At 34.6% G+C, this 21669-nt stretch overlaps 1 protein-coding gene and 1 pseudogene across 1 annotated transcript; both read left to right on the forward strand.

Moving 5' to 3' along the window:
- The first annotated feature begins 3414 nt into the window (after positions 1 to 3414).
- Positions 3415 to 9968, forward strand: LOC132065343 (proteasome subunit beta type-4). Its single transcript, XM_059458684.1, has 7 exons — positions 3415 to 3548; positions 3667 to 3734; positions 6004 to 6080; positions 8219 to 8348; positions 8495 to 8654; positions 8751 to 8936; positions 9613 to 9968. Exons 1-7 carry the CDS (start codon positions 3543 to 3545, stop codon positions 9724 to 9726), a joined length of 741 nt encoding a protein of 246 aa, XP_059314667.1. The 5' UTR covers positions 3415 to 3542; the 3' UTR covers positions 9727 to 9968.
- A 2094-nt stretch (positions 9969 to 12062) lies between these two features.
- Positions 12063 to 14373, forward strand: LOC132062257 (uncharacterized; annotated as a pseudogene).
- Positions 14374 to 21669: the final 7296 nt, after the last annotated feature.

Raw genomic sequence — 21669 nt, forward strand, 5'->3', positions numbered from 1 at the left:
AACTCCAATTGATCCCAAATTTCGGATCTAGCCTCCCCTCAACCTGGAGAACAAAGCCCACTCCAAATTGAGACCAATTTAACACCACAAATTGAAGACCTACTTGCTTGTTCTCCAAGTTCTTCAAAAGCTTCAAATTCAACAATGGTGGATGACCCTAAACACCTCCAAATGCTCCAGAACTTTAGATCTAAGTAGATTTGATATCAAGGAACTCAAACCTAACCTCAAATCCACACAAAACACAACACAACAATAATTTTTTTTGAATTTCAAAATTCAATTTTTTTTTTCAAATATGAAGAACCTAGGATTGAGGATTGTAGAAACAACACTCTAGCCTAAGCTCTGATACCAAATGATAGGATTCAATATGGGGAAAACACCAAATCAAAACATAAAACACGGAAATTAAGGATAACAAGAAATTAGGGGATGAGAATTGAAGAAAGGGATGAGAATAGAGGATAAAAGCAAGACCCACTTAGGTTTGGATTTATGGACAAACTTGGATATATTAAATCCAAACCCTTCCAATTGAATTCAACCTAAAGAGCCTATACTATTTGAAACCAAATTAGAGACAATCAATTAAATCCACAAATGACAACTCTAATGTGAAATCAATGAAAAATGGTTCATCGCCAACAAAGGAATCCACCTCTGATGAACTATCATCAAACCTAAATTACTAAGCTAAACAAACTCTCAATATCCAAAGAATAGTCAATACATAAGTCATCCAATCTACCAATGAAATAAACTAAGGCTAGTATTTATACTAACTAGCTAAAGAAGACTAGACTAGTTGTTACAATAGTACCCTTAATGAAGTAAGGGTCTTGTTTGGTAGTCTTCTTTAGGGATGATGACTTGAATTTTGAGAATAGCCTCTATGCGCTCCTAGCCACCATTGTTCCTTTCCATCTCATCTTCACACGATGCGACTAAGCAATCATCCACACGTCATACGATCTCCTATGAAGCTCTTCAAAGGTCTCCAACGCCTCTCTTTGCATCATCATGGCTTGTAAGGCTTGAGATTCTTTGACTTGGCCTCGGGTGAAGGATCTTGAATCATGTGTGCTCCTTGGGATCGTATCAGCATTACATACAACAACACACTTCTTATAGCTAGAACTAGAATTACCGATACCTAGAAACTTTCCATCATTTGATCTGCATTGGTTTATTATGCAGTCCATCTACGAAGAAAACTAAAAAATTTAAAGCAGTAACTAATGCATATTATTACTATCCAACAAACGTAAATATAAAAAGAGTTGAGATGAACGACTTGTGTAAAAGTTACATAGATTAAGAAATTAGAAGAAGTTGTAGCAGCAATAGTTTTCCGTCTTCTTCAAGTGCAAGTTTGAGCCAAACTTTATGCACATACTTGAAGTTTGTCCTTTTCGGTTAAAATTTAAATACATTAAACTTTTTTTGAATAGAATTTAAATAACATCTTTAAAATTGGCTACCTAATAGAGATCATACATGAGAAAGTTCGAGAAAATAAGATCTCTTGGCCTCTTACAATTTGAATAGAAGAAAATGACTTTTTCAGATCTTTTATGTGTTTTTTTTCCAGCTATCTTATGTGAAGAAATGAAGATCTGTTGTAAAACTAAAAAAAGGTTTGTAAAGGGCCAAATAACCATTTCTCCCCGAAAGTTCCGAAATTGAGGCCCATTTCACCTTGACCCATATAGCAGTCCGTTGGATAACACCCTACTTTAGTCGAAGAAATTGCATGCATATTGCATGGTTTGTCCTTCAAGTGGCCTGGTCTTTAATTGTTGATCTTCAAATAATTGGTCTTTAATTTTTTGGCCTTCAAGATCTAATTTATGCTCGCAGAACATACGTTCTTTAAGGGCGTGAGACATAACTTGTGAGAAATTATGATGCGAAAATATAAATTTATACCCCGGAAAAAAGAAGAAATTACACGGTTTTCCCTTCAAATGGGTTGGTCTTTAATTATTTGTGCTTCAAATGAGATGGTCTTTGATATTAGCCCTTCAAAATTGAACTTATGTCTGCGGGAGTGCGGGACATAAGTTTTTTAAGGACGCGGGGCATAACTTGTGAAATATTCTAATGCGAAAATATAAATTTATGCCCCGCGAAAAAATTGTTTGGCTTGAAAAGCAAAATTAAAGACCATCACAAAATAGGAATAGAAGTGCAAATGCATCCCTGCGCAAAAATTGCTTGCCTTGTGGGCTAAAAATTAAAGACCACCCCCGAATAAGCACAATCGTGCAAATAGCCCACTCCAGTTTATTTTAGGCCCAAAACCCGACATATTGCTTTCAACTTTTCTTGTGCAAAGGGAAAAACACACTAACAAAACTCTCATCAGTCCTATATTTTGCTATTTTTCTCAAATCGAAGATCAACTATTCTGATAATGAACGTAAGTTTTTGTTTTTCTAACAATTTATCGAAGAAATTTGTTAAAATTATTTGTAATTATTTTGTCCAAATGACGATGTTTGCAGGTGATGGATTCAACTCCGACTAAAAGTAGCTTAATGAGTCCTCAATACGGACACAAGAGCTTTAAATAAAATTTACATATTTCATGAAAACTAAATAAAAAGTACTATAAGTCACAGTAATTAACAATTAAAAATATTGAAAAGGCATATGACAAAGTTACACTAAGAGAAAATCTCACTTGACTCTCGAAATCCGAACAACGCTACATAAATTGAGACGGAGGGAGTACGAGTTAGTTGAGGTAGTTTTGTATTATTAGTTTGGTGTTTTTCTTATTGCTATTAGAGACCTCATTTGAAGGACAAAAATTAAAGATCAGTACAAAATAGGTACAACAATGCAAATGACCCCTGCAAGATATACATTCGATTTGAAGGCTAGAAATTGTTTTTTTTTGTGCGGATTGTTCTTCTTTTTGGGGTGGTCTTTAATTTTTGTCCTTCGCCTAGAATAGCCTGAGGTTTTAGATTCGACCCCAACTTAGGCATAAAAATAAAATAAAATCGCAAGGAAAGACTTTTGGAAAAGTCTGCCTTATGCGGCATAGGTTGCCTTAAGACATAACTAAAAATCTGTCTTATAAGGCTTAAGACAACCTATCTTGTCTCCAAGCAGATTGTCTCTGATAACTAAAAGTCCTCACCTTATAGCGCAACCTCTCGCGTGGATTGCAGTAACTTTAGTTATACCTTAAGGCAACCTATGCCGTATAAGATAAACTTTTTCCAAAAGCCCTGCCTTGCAATTTTTCTTTTCTTTTAATGACTGAGCCGGGGTTCGAATGCAGAACGTCCGGGTATTCTAGGCGAAGGCCAAAAACTAAAGACCAGCATTTTGAGGGCCAAAAATTAAAGACCAACCCGAATAAGGGCCATTCCTGCGAATTTATTCACTCCAGTTTACTTTCGGCCCAAAACCCGACCTATTGCTTTCAACTTTTCTTGTGCAAAGGGAAAAGCACACTAAAACAAAACTCTCATCAGTCCTCTAATTTGCTATTTTTCTCAAATCGAAGATCAACTATTCCGACAATGAACGTAAGTTTTTTTTTTTTTTTTTTTTTGTATTCTCTAACATTTTAACGAAGAAATTTGTTAACATTTATTGTAATTAAAATTGATTGTAAAATTTTGTCTAAATGATGATATTTTGCAGGTGATGGAATCTGGTCCTGCTAAAAGTAGTAGCTTAATGAGCCCCGAATCTGATATTCAACATACACAGTATGCTCTATTTTTCACTCTTTTGTGTGTTATGAAATTTTACAGATCTGATTATTACAAAATTAGGGTTTTTATTGTTTTTTTACTGCTTCTATCTGATGCTTTTTGTGCCTCGATTATCGTATTGATTTGTAATAGTTATTGCTCCTTTTTTTTTTTTCCAGACTGTTTTATTATGCTTTTATCGTATTTCGACATGACTTTTTAGGATAGTAGGTAACCGAGTATTCTCCGTATTAGTAGTACTAGTTAGTAATCGTGTAGATTCTTTTTCAAGGTGTACTACTATATATCTCTTATTTTGCTTTGATCTTGCTACTTTGTTGTCATATTTTTTCCTTTTATCTTGTTTTGTTCTCTCTTGAGACCCCGAGGGTCTACACTGGGTATGTTGTTGTTTGTTGATTTGCTTGTCCTTGTACCGAGGGTCTGCCTGAAACAGCCTGCCTACCTCCCAAGGTAGAGGTAAGGTCTGCGTACACTCTACTCCCTCCTTTGTGGGATTTCACTGGGTATGTTGTTGTTGTAATCAGCAGAAGTAGATTTTAGATTTTTTTTTTTTTTTTTGGGTGTTTTTCTTAGTGCTACTAGCCAGGCTTAAGTTAACTCTTCTTTGGTTTGTAGTGTTAGGAAATTTTTACTACAAGAGTTAGGGTAAAAGTAATGCCTTTTCAGGCAGAGTTTATTGAACTTTTCTTTTGTGGTGGGGAATGGGATGCCTTTGGTGGATCCAATTTGGTTGTTTTTATAGACATATTTAAATATAGGCGTGGAGGTAGAGTAGAATGTACGAGTTTGGCACAAACCAGTAGCTTTGGTCCAGAGTCTCCAGACCTTGTATTTTGGAATCCTTTTATTCCCAGGAGGGATGAGAAGGTATAATCTCACAAGCGGACCTTACCCCTACCTTTGTGGGGTAAAGAGGCTGTTCCCGATAGACCCTCGGCTCAAGAAAATCATTTTTCAGAACAGTTTTGGAACAAATGCCAGATTCGAAAACTATGATGAAAATACTTACAAAAAAAAAAAAAAAGGAAAGAAAAGAAAAGAAAACTATGATGAAAATAATGAAGAAAGAAACATACTGATAGTAAAATTAGTAAAATAACCAAAGTAAAATTCGTTTAATATATATACATTATTAATTTAGCCAGTAATTCAAAAGGGCTATAATACAAAACCCATAAACGTCAAATCCTAGATCCACATATGTATATAAATGTGCTGGGTTTTAAGAGCATTGAATATGGAGGAAAATGTTTTAGGTAGAAATATGTTTTCACTAGAAAATTTTTTTTTAGTGCAAACATATGTTTTGGATTGGTTTTCAGTATTTGATTAGGTGTAAAAGTAACATGTGGTAGTAATAAATGGATTAATAAATGTGTATGAGGAGATTTTCTGGTGATCCTTTTAAGTTTTTAAAATTGACAACGATGTTTAAGCATTGGTTGAACCAAATTATAAGAGTAAGAGTTTGGATACTTATAAAGGAAAATGACTTGTGCTCATAAGTAACATCATTCATTTCCCTTTTAGCCGAAAATATTTTCTTTCAGAAAATAACATTTTCAAGAATTCGAGGTAACTGAGCACTTGAAGATGGTTTTATCAAAGGAAAACATATTTCTGGAACATTTTCTGCCATGCCAAACGCAATTTATTTATGAACTTTACTGGAGTTCTCATTTTTTGTGGCTGTACTGTGTTATGAACCTCTGATTTTGTTTTCTGAGTAGAAGGAATAAGGTGTCTGTTTAAGTTGAGATCTCATCTTGTGTGGCTCTTAATGGATTTTGCTGCGTAGGCTGTCCATGAAGGAGTTCTTAAACTGTATTTATCTGTTTCAGCAGCTTGTGCCTTTAACCTTGTGTGGTTGTTGGACTTAATCATATACTCCAAAAATTGAAAGCAAAGGCATATCAGTATTTAATGAGAAGGAGATATGGAAAATGGTATAGGGGATTAAAATAATTGAATAAGAGAGTATCTGCCTTTGGAAGGGAGGCGCCTCTTTATAAATGCCATATTCTTCTCTGCATGCATGAGACACGTAGTTAGGTGTTTCAAGAATACCAATAATGTCATGCAACAAGTTCCCTCCCTTTTTTCAACAGTAAAAGAGAATAGATTCAACTTTTCTTCCTTAAAACATTATATATATATACTCATCTGCGAGTTGGGATTGTATTTATGTATTTTGCCGTTTATAACTCTTCATTTAGTTGGCTTTAGATCTTGCAGTTTTAACTTGTATTAATCTCAATAGGTTTCCATATGTGACTGGGACATCGGTAGTCGGCATCAAGTACAAGGATGGTATTCTCTTGGCCGCTGACATGGGAGGTTAGCTTCTAAATCATAGATTTGTTCCCAATCAGCTTTATTTTTCCTGGATGTTGGAAATTAGACTCCTCTTTTTTCAAAAAAGCATAAATTACACAGTTCCATCACAGTGGAAAAGGGATAGAGTATTGAAAGATTCTCCTGATCCTCCTAAAGATCCTCCTGATTTTAAAAGAAATTTTTCAATAATTTTTAGTGACAGCTTTTTTAAAATATAATATTATCTGATTTTAATTCTCCTGATCCTCCTAAAGAAATTTTCTTTTGACATTTTAATATAATATTATCTGATTTTAAGTAATGACTAATTTACTCATGGCAATAATTTATACTAGTGTCACTTCTGAAGGAAAAGGGAGCTTTTTCTAAATATTGAACTATGTATTGAGTAACGACTGCAATTGTTGTCTATAAGCATGTTATTTAGAATTTGGAGATTGGACTAGTGCTTTACTAGTGCATGAATCTTTCCAAGTTGACCATGTACTTGGCAGTGAGTCACATTCCTGTGTGTGCCTTGGAAGAATTCTTTAGGCTGTACTAATCCATCTTCAGAACATATGATTATTGAGAGTGTAATTTGGGAAATGTTCTTTTTGTGGTGTGTAGCAGACATTCTTCCCATTCTATTCTAGCTCACCATTCTTCCTCTACAACAACAGCAACAACATACCCAGTCTAATCCCTTTCTTCTTCTAACGCCTTATTTTTCCTTTATGTTTTTTCTAGTTTTAGACTTTTAGTTAAAAGTGGGTCATAGATTACTTTAAGTGAGTGGCTTTTTGCACCTCTTGACAACACATTGATTTCATTTAGTATTGAAGTACTTTCCCTTCCTAAAATTTGAGTTTGGCCCAGTGTGCTTCACTTTAATGATAATTTTACTAATTTTATTTATTTGTTTATTGCATTTGGGTATATTGTAGACTTTAGGAATTTGTATGGTCAACCTCAGCTAATTTGGAAGTGAAACATAGTTGGTTGATATCGTAACTTGCAGTTTACTCTGCTATATAGCTACATCTACTAACTATGAGAAATATCCGGCAAAAGGTTTCTTAGCACCTGCTTTTTGAGGATGTTCTCCCTTTGCTTACTTATAGTGTTCTACCTTTCTTTCCAAAGAAAGGCAGTATATATTGTACATTTAGAATCCAACTGGTTTAAGATGTGAGTTTGCACCAGAACTACCTATTGGTGTGTATAATAGTCATGTTCGTGTCCAATATTGTGAGAGATAAACTTTGTTCAAGATCTATAGATATTTTGTATGTGCTCTGCCATAATTCTATCTATGGCAGGGCATATCTGAACTTTTTTTTGAAAGAGTGGCAGGGCATATCTGAACTATCGCCAGCTGCCGACTATTGTGGCGGAATATGTTTACATACATGCTTTATAGCTCCAAGAGAGCGTTTAGCATAAACATTATCTTCCGCAGTTTCATGTTCCAAGATTGAGATCTGATATTTGCCATCTTCTATTCTCATAAAGACGTAAACAGTTGTTTCTCTACTGCCCCCTTCTGTTCAGAAAGAATAAAACCCCAAACGGAACAAATAAGAGCTAAAAGGAAGAAGGATGTGGTAGATGGTAGGATCACCAAGTCAGATCGTGATTGTATAGAAATGAGACTATTACCAGGCTTTCGTTTTTTGGTGTTCCATTGTCCTGCTGAATGACAAGAGAAAGGTTATAGTTATGTTTTGTTGGCAGTAGTGTAGAAAATAATCTCCACATTTAATTCAACACTATTAATAATTTCTTTCCACATAAAAGTTACCATTATTCTATACATTGTTTGGCTCCACCTTTTCTTTTCAGCATAACTATGCGGAATCTTTGTATTATTTTAGGAATTAGCATTTCAGACAACTCAAAGTATAGGCTCTTAGTTGTGGGAGAGTGCCCCATATAATTGAAAATACTAGGGTCTAGCCCTTCAGAACTGGTAGCTTCTTTTTCAGGAATTAGGCATTGGAGATTTACATATATAGCAGGTGTGTTTAGTCAAGGTAATTAGATAGCTAAATGCGAGAATGGTGTTACTATTTCAATTTTATCTAGCTCTGCCGATACATGCTAGATATAATGTAGTATTTGTTGGTTATGTTGATCTTTGTTTCTTCCGTTTACAGGTTCCTATGGTTCAACGATACGTTACAAGAGTGTGGAGCGATTGAAGCCAGTGGGAAAGCACTCCCTTCTTGGTGCAAGTGGTGAAATTAGTGATTTTCAGGAGATAATGAAGTACCTTGATGAGCTTATGTAAGTCTGTCCCACTGTGGACTACTCCCTGTTATTCTAGTTTATTGTTATTGTTTAAATGAGTTTTGATGGGCAACGGTTCTGTCTATCTGCGTCCGTTGGAAAATTCTGAGTGACTTCTGGTACTCAATGCTTCATGAATGCAGCTTGTATGACAACATGTGGGATGATGGAAACTCCTTGGGTCCCAAAGAAGTGCATAACTATCTGACACGTGTGATGTATAATCGTCGCAACAAGTTCAACCCTCTTTGGAACTCACTTGTGCTTGGTGGAGTGAAAAATGGACAAAAATATCTTGGAACGGTAAACACTATATATTTGTCTTGCACAGTATTGGATGCTTTGTTATGATTGATTCCTTAGAGATAATGTTTTTTTTTTTTTTTTTTTTTTTTTTAGGTTAGTATGATTGGTGTGCATTACGAGGACAATCACGTGGCTACTGGATTTGGGAATCACCTTGCGAGGCCCATTCTCCGTGACGAATGGCATGAAAACTTGAGTTATGAAGAAGGTGTTAAGTTATTGGAGAAATGCATGCGTGTGCTTTTGTATCGAGACAGATCTGCAGTCAACAAGCTTCAGGTACAGTCCTTCTGGAGTTGGGCAGAAAGCCCGTGCTTATGAACAAATTCAGAATGACACTTCTAACCTGCCAAGATGTGTTTCCTGAAATTTTTTCATCAAACCTGTAGTTTATGAGTTTCGTGGTACTTGTAGTTCTATTTCTTGATACCATAGTTTTAGTTGTGGGTGTAAAGCTCTGAATTTAGCGTTTCTTGTCGTCCCCACAAGTACCACACCTAGATTCTGTATGTTCAAAATCTGTCAATGTTTTCCTTTTTTAGAATTAAACAAGAAGTCTACCACGATTTAGTTCTAAAATTTCTAGCACCAATCATCCCTTTTCTAGATATGAACAATAAGATAGGTTTAGTGTGCTCTAGTGGAAGCAGAAGAAGCTCATATTTTGATCTCCAAAAGTCCATAGCATTTGCTCCATGTTGATGCTATTGTGGTTTACTGGAGGTTGGTTTCTTATTTACATTTTAACTGAAAAGAGGGAAAGATAAAGGTAAATTTGTTGGCTTGGGAAGCTTAAACAGAAACTTGTTGAACTTGCCGCAATCTTTGAATGTGATGATCCATGTATAGATTGCCTTCCGATACAGAATTCATCATCAAGCTCATTAGATAATAGGATTTCGAGATTTGTCTGCACTATGTTTATGATTTCATTCTGGCTTTTGTGGATTTGCAGATTGCAAAAATCACAGAAGAGGGTGTAACAATTTCTCAGCCATACTCATTGAAGACTTTCTGGAACTTCTCTGCTTTCCAGAATCCAACTGTTGGTGCTGAGGGTTCATGGTAATGAGTGGCTAGGTTTGATGAAGGAAATACATAGGCATCGTGTGTTGCAGATTTGGAACTCGCTACATCTTCATGGAAGCGATGTTTGACAGAACCTGTATAATTTGAATTGTCTATGGTGTTTCTAGGCTTTTTCCTTGTGTAAACTATGAAGAACCTGATGCTTCACTTTTCCTACACTATGTGGAATCTTATCTTCCGAAGTTGTACTGTATTTATGATAAATTGCAAATTTCTTTGGCATGCCATGGCTTTATCTTAGTTACAGAATACATTGTCGTCTCACGAGGTTGATATATTTGCTGAGTTCACGGCAGAAGTATGCTCCTTTTACCTACTTTTAAGCTATGTTGCTCGAAGTCTCCAAAAATGTTATCGTGCCCATGTTGGATGCTTTAAAAATTAATTATTTTTGGAGGATTACCGAATGTGGTAAGTGTTAGCAAGAATATAAATTTTTTTAAGAGATGCTTCTATTTACAATTGTCAATTATTTAGCATTGTTTGCGTTCTCATTGTTGTGATTTTGCATGTAGGACCCTCCATGTGCGATTTCTCTTCAAAAGGATTTTTTATGTCAAAAAAGATCCTAGAAACTTTTTAGCTTTAGTTAGTGGCTCATTACAAATCTTTCTCATGTTACTAGAAACTGTTAAATCCAGACGGTACGATGAGAAATTTAATTTTTCGTTCTAATTTATCCTTTTAACATTATTGTGTTAATATCAAAGATTACGGGGAAAAGGAACAGGAAGTGGGATAATTTTAGATATAATAGAAGCGATTTGCTAAAGAACTTCAAGGTTCATTATTCCGTTAAATTAGACAGACGCTCTCAATAATTGACGGGCAATTCGCAGAATTGCCCTTCTTTTGGGGTGGTATTTAAATTTTTCCCTTCGGCTCCATTGTGCGATTTTCTCAAAAATTTTAAAAAAAAATTCAAAGAGATTGTTTATGTCCCGTACTTTTTAGTTATGTTTAACTCGGAAAAATGTGCAGACTTTGCTGAAGCATATATATATATATATATTTTTTTTTTTTTTTGCTTTAGTTGCTCCTTAACTAAAAGTGTGCCCATAAAACATAATAAAAGTACCAATCATAAGCAAAAGTTTCTTATCAGTTTAGTTACTAGAAACTTTTTAGTTAAACATCCAGACGGTACGATGAGGCGTATATATATATATATATTTTTTTTTTTTTTTTCTTTTTAACATTATTGTGTTAATATCAAAGATTACGGGGAAAAGGAAAGGCAAAGTCTATGCCTTAAGGAAAAGTAAAAGGGATAATTTTTTTATGCCTTTAGATATAACTAAACTATGTCTTAGGAAAAATTCGCTAAAGAACTTCAAGGATTAACATTATTCCGTTAAAAATTAGACGGACGCTCTCGAAATTATTTTTTTTTTATTCGCCCACCTTTGACGAAGGGCACAACTTAAAGACCACAAATATGAGGGGCAAAATTTAAAGACCACAAATTTGAGGGGCAAAATTTAAAGACCACCCCAAAAGAAGGGCAATCCGCGCAAAAAAATGATAATTGACATTAAGAAACAAGGTTTCGGGTTCAAGCCTCGGGTTCAAGCCTGGTAGGAAGCACGTTTTCCCTTAAGCGAGGTTTACACAATGCGAATTTAAATTAGTTGCGGCCTAAAGATGTAAACACCATACCTGCACTATAAAAATGTGAATTTACAACATAGATAATAGGACAAACAAGACATATTTCAAGTATCATCCCCTTGCAATGAAGACTGAAGTACACATTCAAGAAAACAGGTTGAGATTCGGGAAGGAAAAAAAAAAAAAGAAAAGAGTTGGAAACTAAGAACATTCTTCGAAATGTGGAACATGGTTACTTATGTCGTGGTCAACATGCAGTGAAAAACTAGCTATGCTAAAGAAGATGCTCTCCAGAAAAAGAAAAAGGAATTAATCACAAAATTCGTGATAATTTATCGCTAATCCGTTGTTAAATAGAATTGGCTACGGATTTTTGTTGTTTAGGGACAAAAGTTATATGTCACTAATTCTGATGTGCTTTTCATAATGTGCAAGAAAATAAGCATTATACCACCAAAAGCTATTGTGGGGTGGAAAATAACCCCTGCATTCTTAATTATAAGTCTCGAATTCAAGTCCTATCAATGAAATCATCTTTGGTAAGGAGCGTTTTACCTTTCAAAGTGAACTTCCTGCCTCAAATCTCAATTAGTCGAACCCCAAGGCGAATACCAAACACAGTGAAAAACTGAAAAAGAAAAGAAAACAACCATTATGAATAGGGTAGCCTGTAAAACCATCTATTAAGGTTTGTTACGCAGGAGAATGATACTGGGTGAAGAAGCCAAAGCCCTTTGTCCAGTATCATCACTCCTGCGTAGCAAACCTACTGATGCTTCTCTCCTTTCACATTTTCAGAAATTTTTTCAAGTAAATCTAATGTTTTTTCTTCCTGTCTTTTCCCCCGTGAAATTTAAATAGGCGACCTCATTTTCAAATTAATCATTGTTCTACTTTTGCTTTTACCTGTCGTTTCCTTTGGATAAATAATAGTCCTACCACTTCATTTTACTTATCGACCTTATTAAAAATAAATGGTCCAAAATAGTTATCATTTTAGAAAAAATAAGATATAATTAGCTATTAGTTTCCACTTTTACCTTTACTCAATAATTGTGGAGAGAGATTAATGTGGTGAAAAAGAAGTACTCCAGTATTAAATTGATATCAAACAATAAATAAAGATAATTCGCCAAATTACCCTTTTAGTTAAGTATTTTCTTAAGAGACTTGTGAAAAAATATGATAAGTAAAATGAACCGGAGGGAGAAAAAGTTGTCCACATTATTGGTACATGAAACAAGGTAATACATGCCACAAGGACAAAATAACGTTAACTAACCAAACAAAATAAATCTGAAAAAAAGCTAATGAAAAGGAACGGAAACCATATGGAAACCATATGTAAAGTGGAAACTTTTTGAGGTTGTATGAATGTGGCTTGGATTTCATTTTTACTGTTTGTTTGTGATATCACCACTCATGCGTCACTCTTTTGGTTGATTGGTTGGTTAATTTACGTACATTATAAGTCACATTAAATGACATTATTTAAAGTAACTACATATAATAAGTGAAATTAGTAACATGTAACACAAGGCGAGTGATCTTCTACAACAAGGCCGAGTTGCACTAATTGTGTCAAAGTTCATTTATACGTAGATAAGATTAAGAGAAAACTACCCACTGTGGCATCCCAAAGCAAAATAACTAACAATATTACCCCAATTTATAAAATGCTACCAAATTTGGTCCTACATTCTTTTTTTCTTACTAATCGTCTATTGTTTGTACTTCCTCCGTTTACTTTTACTTGTCCATTTTTGACTTTGTATGCTTCTTAAGAATTAATAAATGAAATATTTTACGATAATATCCATATTAATTGGTATGGTCTCAATAGACTTGGAAAAAGATATGAAAATGAGTAACTAATGTTAAAGGTAAAACAAGAAAAAAAAGTTTGTCTTTCTCTTGATATGCTAAAGTGGACAAATAAAAGTGAAAATCTATTTTTAATATAATGGACAAGTAAAAACGAACAGCGAGAATATATATCTTGATTCTTGAAAATTTCTTTGACTACAAAGAGTAAAAAATGCAAAATGTGTTTATTTTCCTGTAGTAAGCACATACAAATAAAATTGGCCTAGGTAGGACGTTTTGAGTATTAGTATATGCCTAATTAAAAAGAAATAGTGAAGCTAACTGTAAGAAAATAAAATAAAGATATAAGGGTCAAAAACTTTACATTCACTAGGGAAAAAAAAAAAAAAAAAAAAAAGGAGTGTCCTCTCGTCTGGTCTTGTGAGTGTTTAAAATTTTGAAAAATTGAAGTGGCGGGTTTCACTTTTTTTTTTTTTCCATTAGACGTTTGATATTTCGTGTGTGACTAATGGGAACTTGAACCAAGATTTGATTAAGGTGGAGTTCATTCTTGAATTTTTAGTGCATATTTGAAAGTTTCTCTTCGGAGACTAATGTGTGGACTTGCTAATAAGCTAATTGTTGATGTACCTCTTCCATTGTGTCCTTCTAGGGATATGACTTCATCATCATCAGGTGTTGTTGTTGATGGACTGTTTTGTTGGCTTGATAATTACGATTCGATCACTGTTTATAATAGTGTAAAAAAGTGTTTTTGGGCTTTGGAATTGCCTGAACGGATGCGGGTGGTCTATCCCGGTAGTGTTTGTCTTGGATTATCAGGTGGGAAACTCTGTTTTGCATATGTTTGGACAACAACTATTACTTGTTGGCGACTCAGCAATTTTCCTAGTCGAGAAATGCAGTATGGGTTAGGAAGTATGTTGTAAATGTTGATACTGTCATTGCAAAATGTCCAGATGATTTTGGACTTGGAGGCCGCAGTGATCTTCGTATTGAGGTTCAGAACATGGTTTTTCATCCTGCTCTTCCGCACATCTTGTATTTGCAAATAAGAGGCAAGGTTATTACTTATGTCTTGAAAATGCGTACTACAGAACTTGTGTATGATTTTGGAGAAGCTTGGCGGAAGACACAACACTACAAATTGTTTTCTTATGAGTGGCATCAATGTTCTGTAGACTATTAACAGGTATTGCTTATTTGTACTTATAACATTTGCTAACTTAGTATCCTATTTACGTTGAACTTAATATAGATAATATTTTGTGGACTTCTTTTTATATCAGCTGTCTTTCTAATTTAATCCTTGTTTATTCTCTATGTTGGGAGAGAAAAATAGATGCGAAGAAGAGTCTGGGCTTCGTTTAAAATTCCTACTACAAGGAAGTCACAGGCTCGGAAAACACAAGTTAGGATGGATTTAGATCTATCGTAGGAAGGGAATGGTCATTGTTGTACAAGTATCTTTGAATGGTCATTGTTGTACAAATATCTTTCTCCATTCAGACTTTTTGATGTCTCCTTTTTCCCTTATGTGAAAAGGGAAAATCTAGTAGTATATGTTTTCTTATTATAAACATCTTTCTCATTTTATCTCTCCTTTTCCCTTACTTGAAAATGGATGAAGGAAGTTTCACCGATTGGCATGCCACTTCCTCATACATTGAAATGTCTTACATGGTTACCACATGCCCTTCGATTGTTTTGTCGCTAACTGACTAATTTCAATTGTACATGCTCCAACCAGTGGCGGAGGCAGGATTTCCATTCAGGGGGTTCAAAAAATAAAATAAGCATGCTTGTGTTGGCAAATGAGCGGGTCGGATCAGGAATAACTTAAATACATAAAGTATACTTAACGAAGCACATAGCAATGGAAAGTCAAAAAGTGAGAGAACCTTAATAGTCCAATAATAGATAAAATTTGGAATATAAGTAATACCCCGCAAACTTTTATCTAAATCACGCGAGAAGGCTCTCCGTAAATGGTTCGGAAGAGCTTCTATTCCGAGACAATGTCATCAATGTAGCAAATTGTTAGAAATCAAAGTTAACTACACACATAGGAACTAATTCCTATATAATAAATCAAGCATCTCTTGCACAAGACAATACTAAAAATCATGCTCGAAGCTAGAATAGTGTTGTTGTTGATTGTACATAATGATGAAGAAAAATATCACAATAAAATGCCACAATATAGGTAATAAACTAAGCAAAAGCTAATAAAGTAAGAAGTTTCCATTAACAAAGGCAACTTGAAGATGCCATATTACAAAAGTAAAAGCTTGGGAGCTTTTGAAGCAAAAACAAAGAAACTAAGTTAGACTACACAAGCAAGAACCATGGAGTTTTACAATCGTACTCTACGAGGTTTCATATCTTGAAATGTCTTAATAATAGCATCATTAGAAACATTATCAAATACATCTTTTTCTAGATAAGGCACCAAACAACCGCTAAAAAAATCATCACTCATTTGACTCCGCAAGTCATTCTTGATAAACTTCATTGCTGAAAAGCTCTTTTTGATATGTTTGGGTAAAGCAAGTTTCACTAAGCGGAATACAAGAGGATAATTTGAATGCTTTGTCCGAACTAATTTTTTCGAAAGATCACAAAGCCCTTTTAGATTGGAGAACCTTTCATCAACATCACGAACATCAATAATGTAACTTGCAAGTTGATTCTCAAGAGAATCCATATTGAATTCATTAAAGTCAGGATATAATTTTGCCATTTTCATTATTTTCCGATATCAAAACTTGAAAATAAGTCAATTGGATTCAAACAAGAAATTCCATGAAGCAAATAGAGGCCGCTTCGCCAAAACAATCTTTAAGTTCTTGAAGTTGCCAATCAATAATATTGCAAAATACCTCAACACGATAATGATGAGAGACTTTATTGTCACCAAGTCTCCTTCGTGATCTTAAAGAGCTAACATATGGCTCCTCAAAGTTAGGTACCAAAATTTCATGCTTGATACAAAACAAAGACACCCTAGCAACAAGAGAATCCCATTCTTCATCCCTATATGCTTGCAACCTTATTTTTGCTACTTCAACAAGTAACATGGCATTTGCCAAATCTTGCTCCTTTTTTTGTAAGCATTTATTAAGCTCATTTGTGATTGCTAAAACATCACTCATCAAATGCAATTTGAACGCAACCTCATATGTTCGACAAGCTTGATATCCCATTGCCTTGGCTCTTTCATCCAATAATCGTGCATCAAGAACAAGTGATTCAAGAACATTAAGAATAGAGCCAAACATAAGAATAAAATTGTTGAAAGATTTAAAATGAGATCCCCAACGCGTATCACAAGCTCTTGAAAGACCAAGTTCTTGATTCAAGCCACTACCGGTTGTAAGCTCACCCAAATCTAATGCCTCTTGAATTCTTTCTTTTTGAGAATCTCGAAATTCATCCATACGCTTAAAAGAATATCCCAATACATTTAAAATATTTGAAACCAACACTACAAGTTTTCCCACTTCAATACATTTTTTCGAGACCGCAACAAGAGTTAGTTGAAGTTGATGAGCAAAACAATGAATGGAATGGGCTATGGAATGGGCTGATCTACTTTCTTGCCTAATCAACATTTTAAGGCCATTGATCTCACCTTGCATATTGCTTGCCCCGTCGTAACGTTGTCCACGCACATATGATAGACTTAAGGAATGTTGAGCAAGTAAATTAACAATTGCCCTCTTTAGAGATAAAGCACTAGTATCTTGAACATGAACAATGTCAAGAAGCCGCTCCATCACAAATCCATTTCTATCAATATATCGTAAGACAATAGCCATTTTCTCCTTGCGTGACACATCAAAAGACTCATCAACTAGTAAAGAAAAGTAGTCACCATTTAATTCCTCAAGAATAGCTTTAATTGTTTCTATCTTACACACTCACAATATCTTTTTGAATCATTGGAGAAGTCATTTGATCATTTTAGAGCATGTTCCAATACATAATCACGAATATTATCACACTTTTTCGCATACCACGAGAGAATTTGAAGAAAATTACCCCTACTAAGTGATGATTTAGATTCATCATGACCTCGAAATGCCAATCCGAGTTATAAGAAGTCTTACTACATCAACGGAAGCACTTAAGCGGACCAAATACGCATGGTTAGTGCAAAATGAATCTGTTGTACGCAATAAATCTTGACATTTCTTTTTTGATTGGTTATGTTACAGGAGACAATATATTTTCCAAGATTCTTCTTTTTTCCGCCAACTCTTAAGTGAAAATATTTCACCCCACCTTGATTGGTGTTGTAGCCTTTAAATAGATAACAATAGCATCGATTTAAAATATTCGTTTGAGGATAAACCGAGGTTGACAAGGACCATTAATAAGTTATGCTCTTCTAATAACATCACGATGATTTGGATGATAGTCCAAGATTGGAGTTCTTTCACCCGGATCATAATTTAAAGTACTCAAATCAAATTCTTGAGAAGAAGGTAATGATACTTCTGAATGGTTGGCATTTGCTTCCTGGTTAGGTTGACTAGAAGAAGCTACACTTGATTTCGGTACTTTGGTAAAATAGTTCTTCACTGAACGTTGAGATTGAATCGTAAAAAGTAAGAATTTTGTTAGAACAACAATTTTACTCATTTAGTTCCTTCTTCCTAGAATAAATTGTTCTTCCTAAAATAAGTAATTTAAACACAAGAAATCTAATCTCTACACAAGACACTAATTAATTATACATGAAACTAAACTCGAGTCTTTATAATATTTCCCAAAATGGTTTGATTAGTAGAATGACATTTTTAACTATCATATCTCCAAATACAAAAAATACTTGGGGCATAATCTAAAAAGCAAGAGAGAAAATTTTGCAACCGATCACTTCTCACTCACCCGGCAAATTTGAAGCAATCGAGCTAAACTTTATAGCAAATATACAAAATTACAACAACAACAACAACAATAACATACCCAGTATTTTATTCTCACAAGTGGGGTATGAACTATGAAGAGGGTAAGCAATAAAGCAAATATATAGAATTTTAGAAAAGATAAAAAAAAAAATGGAGAAAGGAGGGAACTAAGAACTTCAAGAAGCCATGAACGGAGACTGAAGAGAGTTTGAGACGACGATGTCGACAAAGCAATGGCTAAATCAAAGAAACAAAACTGAGCAAAAAAAAAAAAGAAAAGTGTGGACACTGCACAGTGACGGATGAGAAGAGAAAGAAAACCTTTGGTTTGTTTAGTATTTGACTTATTTAGGGATTTGAATCCAATTAGACTTGTCCCCTACAAAACTAGGTCGTTTTGTCCATCTATTTTAAGTGAATATAGCGTTATTAAACTGCATCGTTTTGCTCAATGAAACAGCTGAAATAAAATGTTCAGAAAATATTGCAAGCGGGGCTGCAGGGGTTCGAACCCGCGTGCATCGTGCAACTCTGAACCCCCTGCGCCACTGAGCTGCGCCTTTCGTTTGTGTTGAGGGGGTTCAATACTAAATATATACACATAAAATAAAAATTTGGCCTATAATTGTACATGCTCCAATCCGTCCCTGACTCCAACCGGTTCAGTTGAGAGAAAAACAAAGAAACATGTTTAATATGGAAAGCAAGCAGAATTTCTCATGGCTTACTCGCAACCAGAACCTTTTTCATAATCACCACATAGCATTGGTGGTATATGGTGATCCGGTAAATCGAGGCATTGGTGGTGTTTTCCGTAGCTCCGAAGTGATTGGATACTCGGATACTTTCAAACATTTACGAATTACAAACAACATCAAAGCTGAACTAGAGGCCTTGTTGCAAGGATTAAGGCTCGTACACAGCCACGGCTTCTGACATATCTCTAGATGCAATTAGTCGATAACTTACATTATGCAAATATTGTTCGTGATTGCAGGTACTTAATCAACTAGTTGGTTGGCTCCACAATCAGGAATGATCACAGGGAACAAAATATGTTGGCAGATCGTTTGGCCAAGAACAGGTGCAGCAGCATGGACGGAAGTAAAATCATAGTTTTTGCAGGGTCTATTTGAAGTAGACGAGACGGATCTGTTTTTACTCTGTGTTTTTGTTGACACCCTTTTTGTAATGCCCAAGTATTGGGGGGGCAAAGTGTTTGTTCTATTCATGCTGATTATACTTTCTCATACTATACAACCGTGCGACTGGCGCGATGGAATCATGTTACCTGTGCAACAATGTTTCGTCGTTAACATAATTGCTTTCTTTCGGACCAGAAAAAACAGTCCTAGGTGTGGCCTATTCGGAACATATAGATTATTGGCATTCCACCCACTATTGAAGATTGGCTTGGGCTATTGAGTAGTATCAATGGTAAAGCAGGATGTAAACAAAATGTCTCATTCACAACCCAACCCTCGTTTTAAGTTTTTGCGTTTTGATAGTTGGTATTCTTAACATAGTTATCCATCCCTGCTACAATTTGCAATTCATGATTAGTCAGGAGCCTTAAAATTATCCACTCCATTATCGTGTTTGTAGTATTCAGTCCTACTAATTAATAATGTCCTGTTACCCACAATAGCTGAAGTTACAAGAACTTGATCATGTTGGTTCTTACTGGTACAAATATAATTTTTTTTCAAAGCTTATGGATCAAACCAATAGAAGGATTAATTTCCAAGTCATGCAAGATCAAGTTTAACAACCTAAAATAGAGAGAAGGAAAGCTTCCACTAAATATTTTTGCCGGGAACACTCTGTTTTTTCTTCTGTGCTTTCTATTAGATATTAGTCTAAGGGCCTGTTTGGACATGAGACTTTTCAAAGATAAATTTCAACAGTGTTTGGTTATGCCAGACAAAATTTTGAAAAAATAATAATATGAAGATGAGTTTCAAGTTTGAAAAAGTGATCTTGACAAATTTTTCAGGTGATTTTTTCACTCAGAAAACTTATACTGTATTTTTTTTTAAAAAAAGTTAAATGATTATCCAAACACAACTTCAACTTCCAAATATTTTCGAACCTTTTCTTTCAAATATCAGAGTTTTATGTCAAACTTGCCTACTAACAAACTTAAAATCAAGAATAACCTTTTTTTTTCTATTTCTAATACCTACAAATTTTGACAATGAATTCATCTAAGATACAATATGAGTGGAGTCAGGGCTGTACGTGAGCCGGTTTGATTTGGTTTTCTCAAAATCAAACCAAACCAACTATATGGGTTTCGTCGATTTGGTTTTGTCGGGGTGAAAGACAGAAAACATTGTAAACTATACACCCAATAAAAGGTATCAAACTGAGATGTGTCTTTAACTACTAAGCCACAAAATATAAGGGATAATTTCAATAATATACAATCTAGCATAAAATATTACATCCACATAGTCATAGTTTTAATTTACATCCGATAGTGTTTTTTTTTTTTTTTTTGCAACAGTGTTTATACACAAGATATACAACATTATACACTTACTGCAGACAATGTATAAACCTTTCAAAAGTGTATAATAATGTAAAAAAGAGCCATTTCAGATAAATATTTTCTCCAAATGGACATAGAGTGCTATTTTCACAAAAATAAACGCTTGATAGAATAGAAAACTATCTTAACTTTATTGTACTTGGGGAAAAAGAAAAGAATAAGTAAAGAAACTGAAAAGAAGGTATCTTGAAGTGGGATTTCTTTTTGATTTTTCATCTGGTAACAGATATATAACAAGTTATGCCAGCGCCCTCAAAATGCTAAGGCTTGCTAGACATAAATTCTCATATAACAAGTATTTATACTGAGGCCCAACAATATTGAGAAAAATCTGATATTGGGGATAAAGCACTCTGGGCTAGAACCCAAAATCTCTTAGCCTCTCCAAGATCCTATACATTCTTTTCCGTGTTTAATTTTCTTTATCTTGATATCGGTGTCTTGATCAACCACAGAGTCCAATTCTGGTACTTCCTCCCCCATCCAAACTTATCTTTCTCAATCTTTAGTTGGTCTTTACGGATTTTATTACTATTAACATTTACCCTTTTATTTAATTAGTCTGGTATATTAGGCTATTGGGAAGGATTTCACTAAATATGATCATGTCACTCAAGTCTTTTGAAATCTTCCCTCTTTTATTGTGTTAAACTTATTAATTACCTAGAGAAGATGCACACATGAATTCTGCTCCCACGAGGCATTAGCTTTCAGGCCATTTCTCTAGTCACCTACACTAAAGGCAATATCAAACTTGTAATTCTCATCACAATTGAAATTAGTCCTTTGGGGACAAAACAATTGAAAGGGAAAAGGTAAACATTTCAATGTAGCCCAATATCAGAGGAACTTCTTTTATCCAATTACACGTGAGGGAGAAGGAGTGATTAAAAGTAGATATGCGCAAAAAAAACATCTAAAGTATGAATGGAGAAAGATATTTGTAAAACAATGATCATTTCCTTCCTCCTATAGATCCAAAAAGAAGTCCACAAAAAGTTATCTATATCTTAGT

This window comes from Lycium ferocissimum, chromosome 7 (genome assembly GCF_029784015.1).
Source record: "Lycium ferocissimum isolate CSIRO_LF1 chromosome 7, AGI_CSIRO_Lferr_CH_V1, whole genome shotgun sequence".
NCBI lineage: Eukaryota > Viridiplantae > Streptophyta > Magnoliopsida > Solanales > Solanaceae > Lycium > Lycium ferocissimum.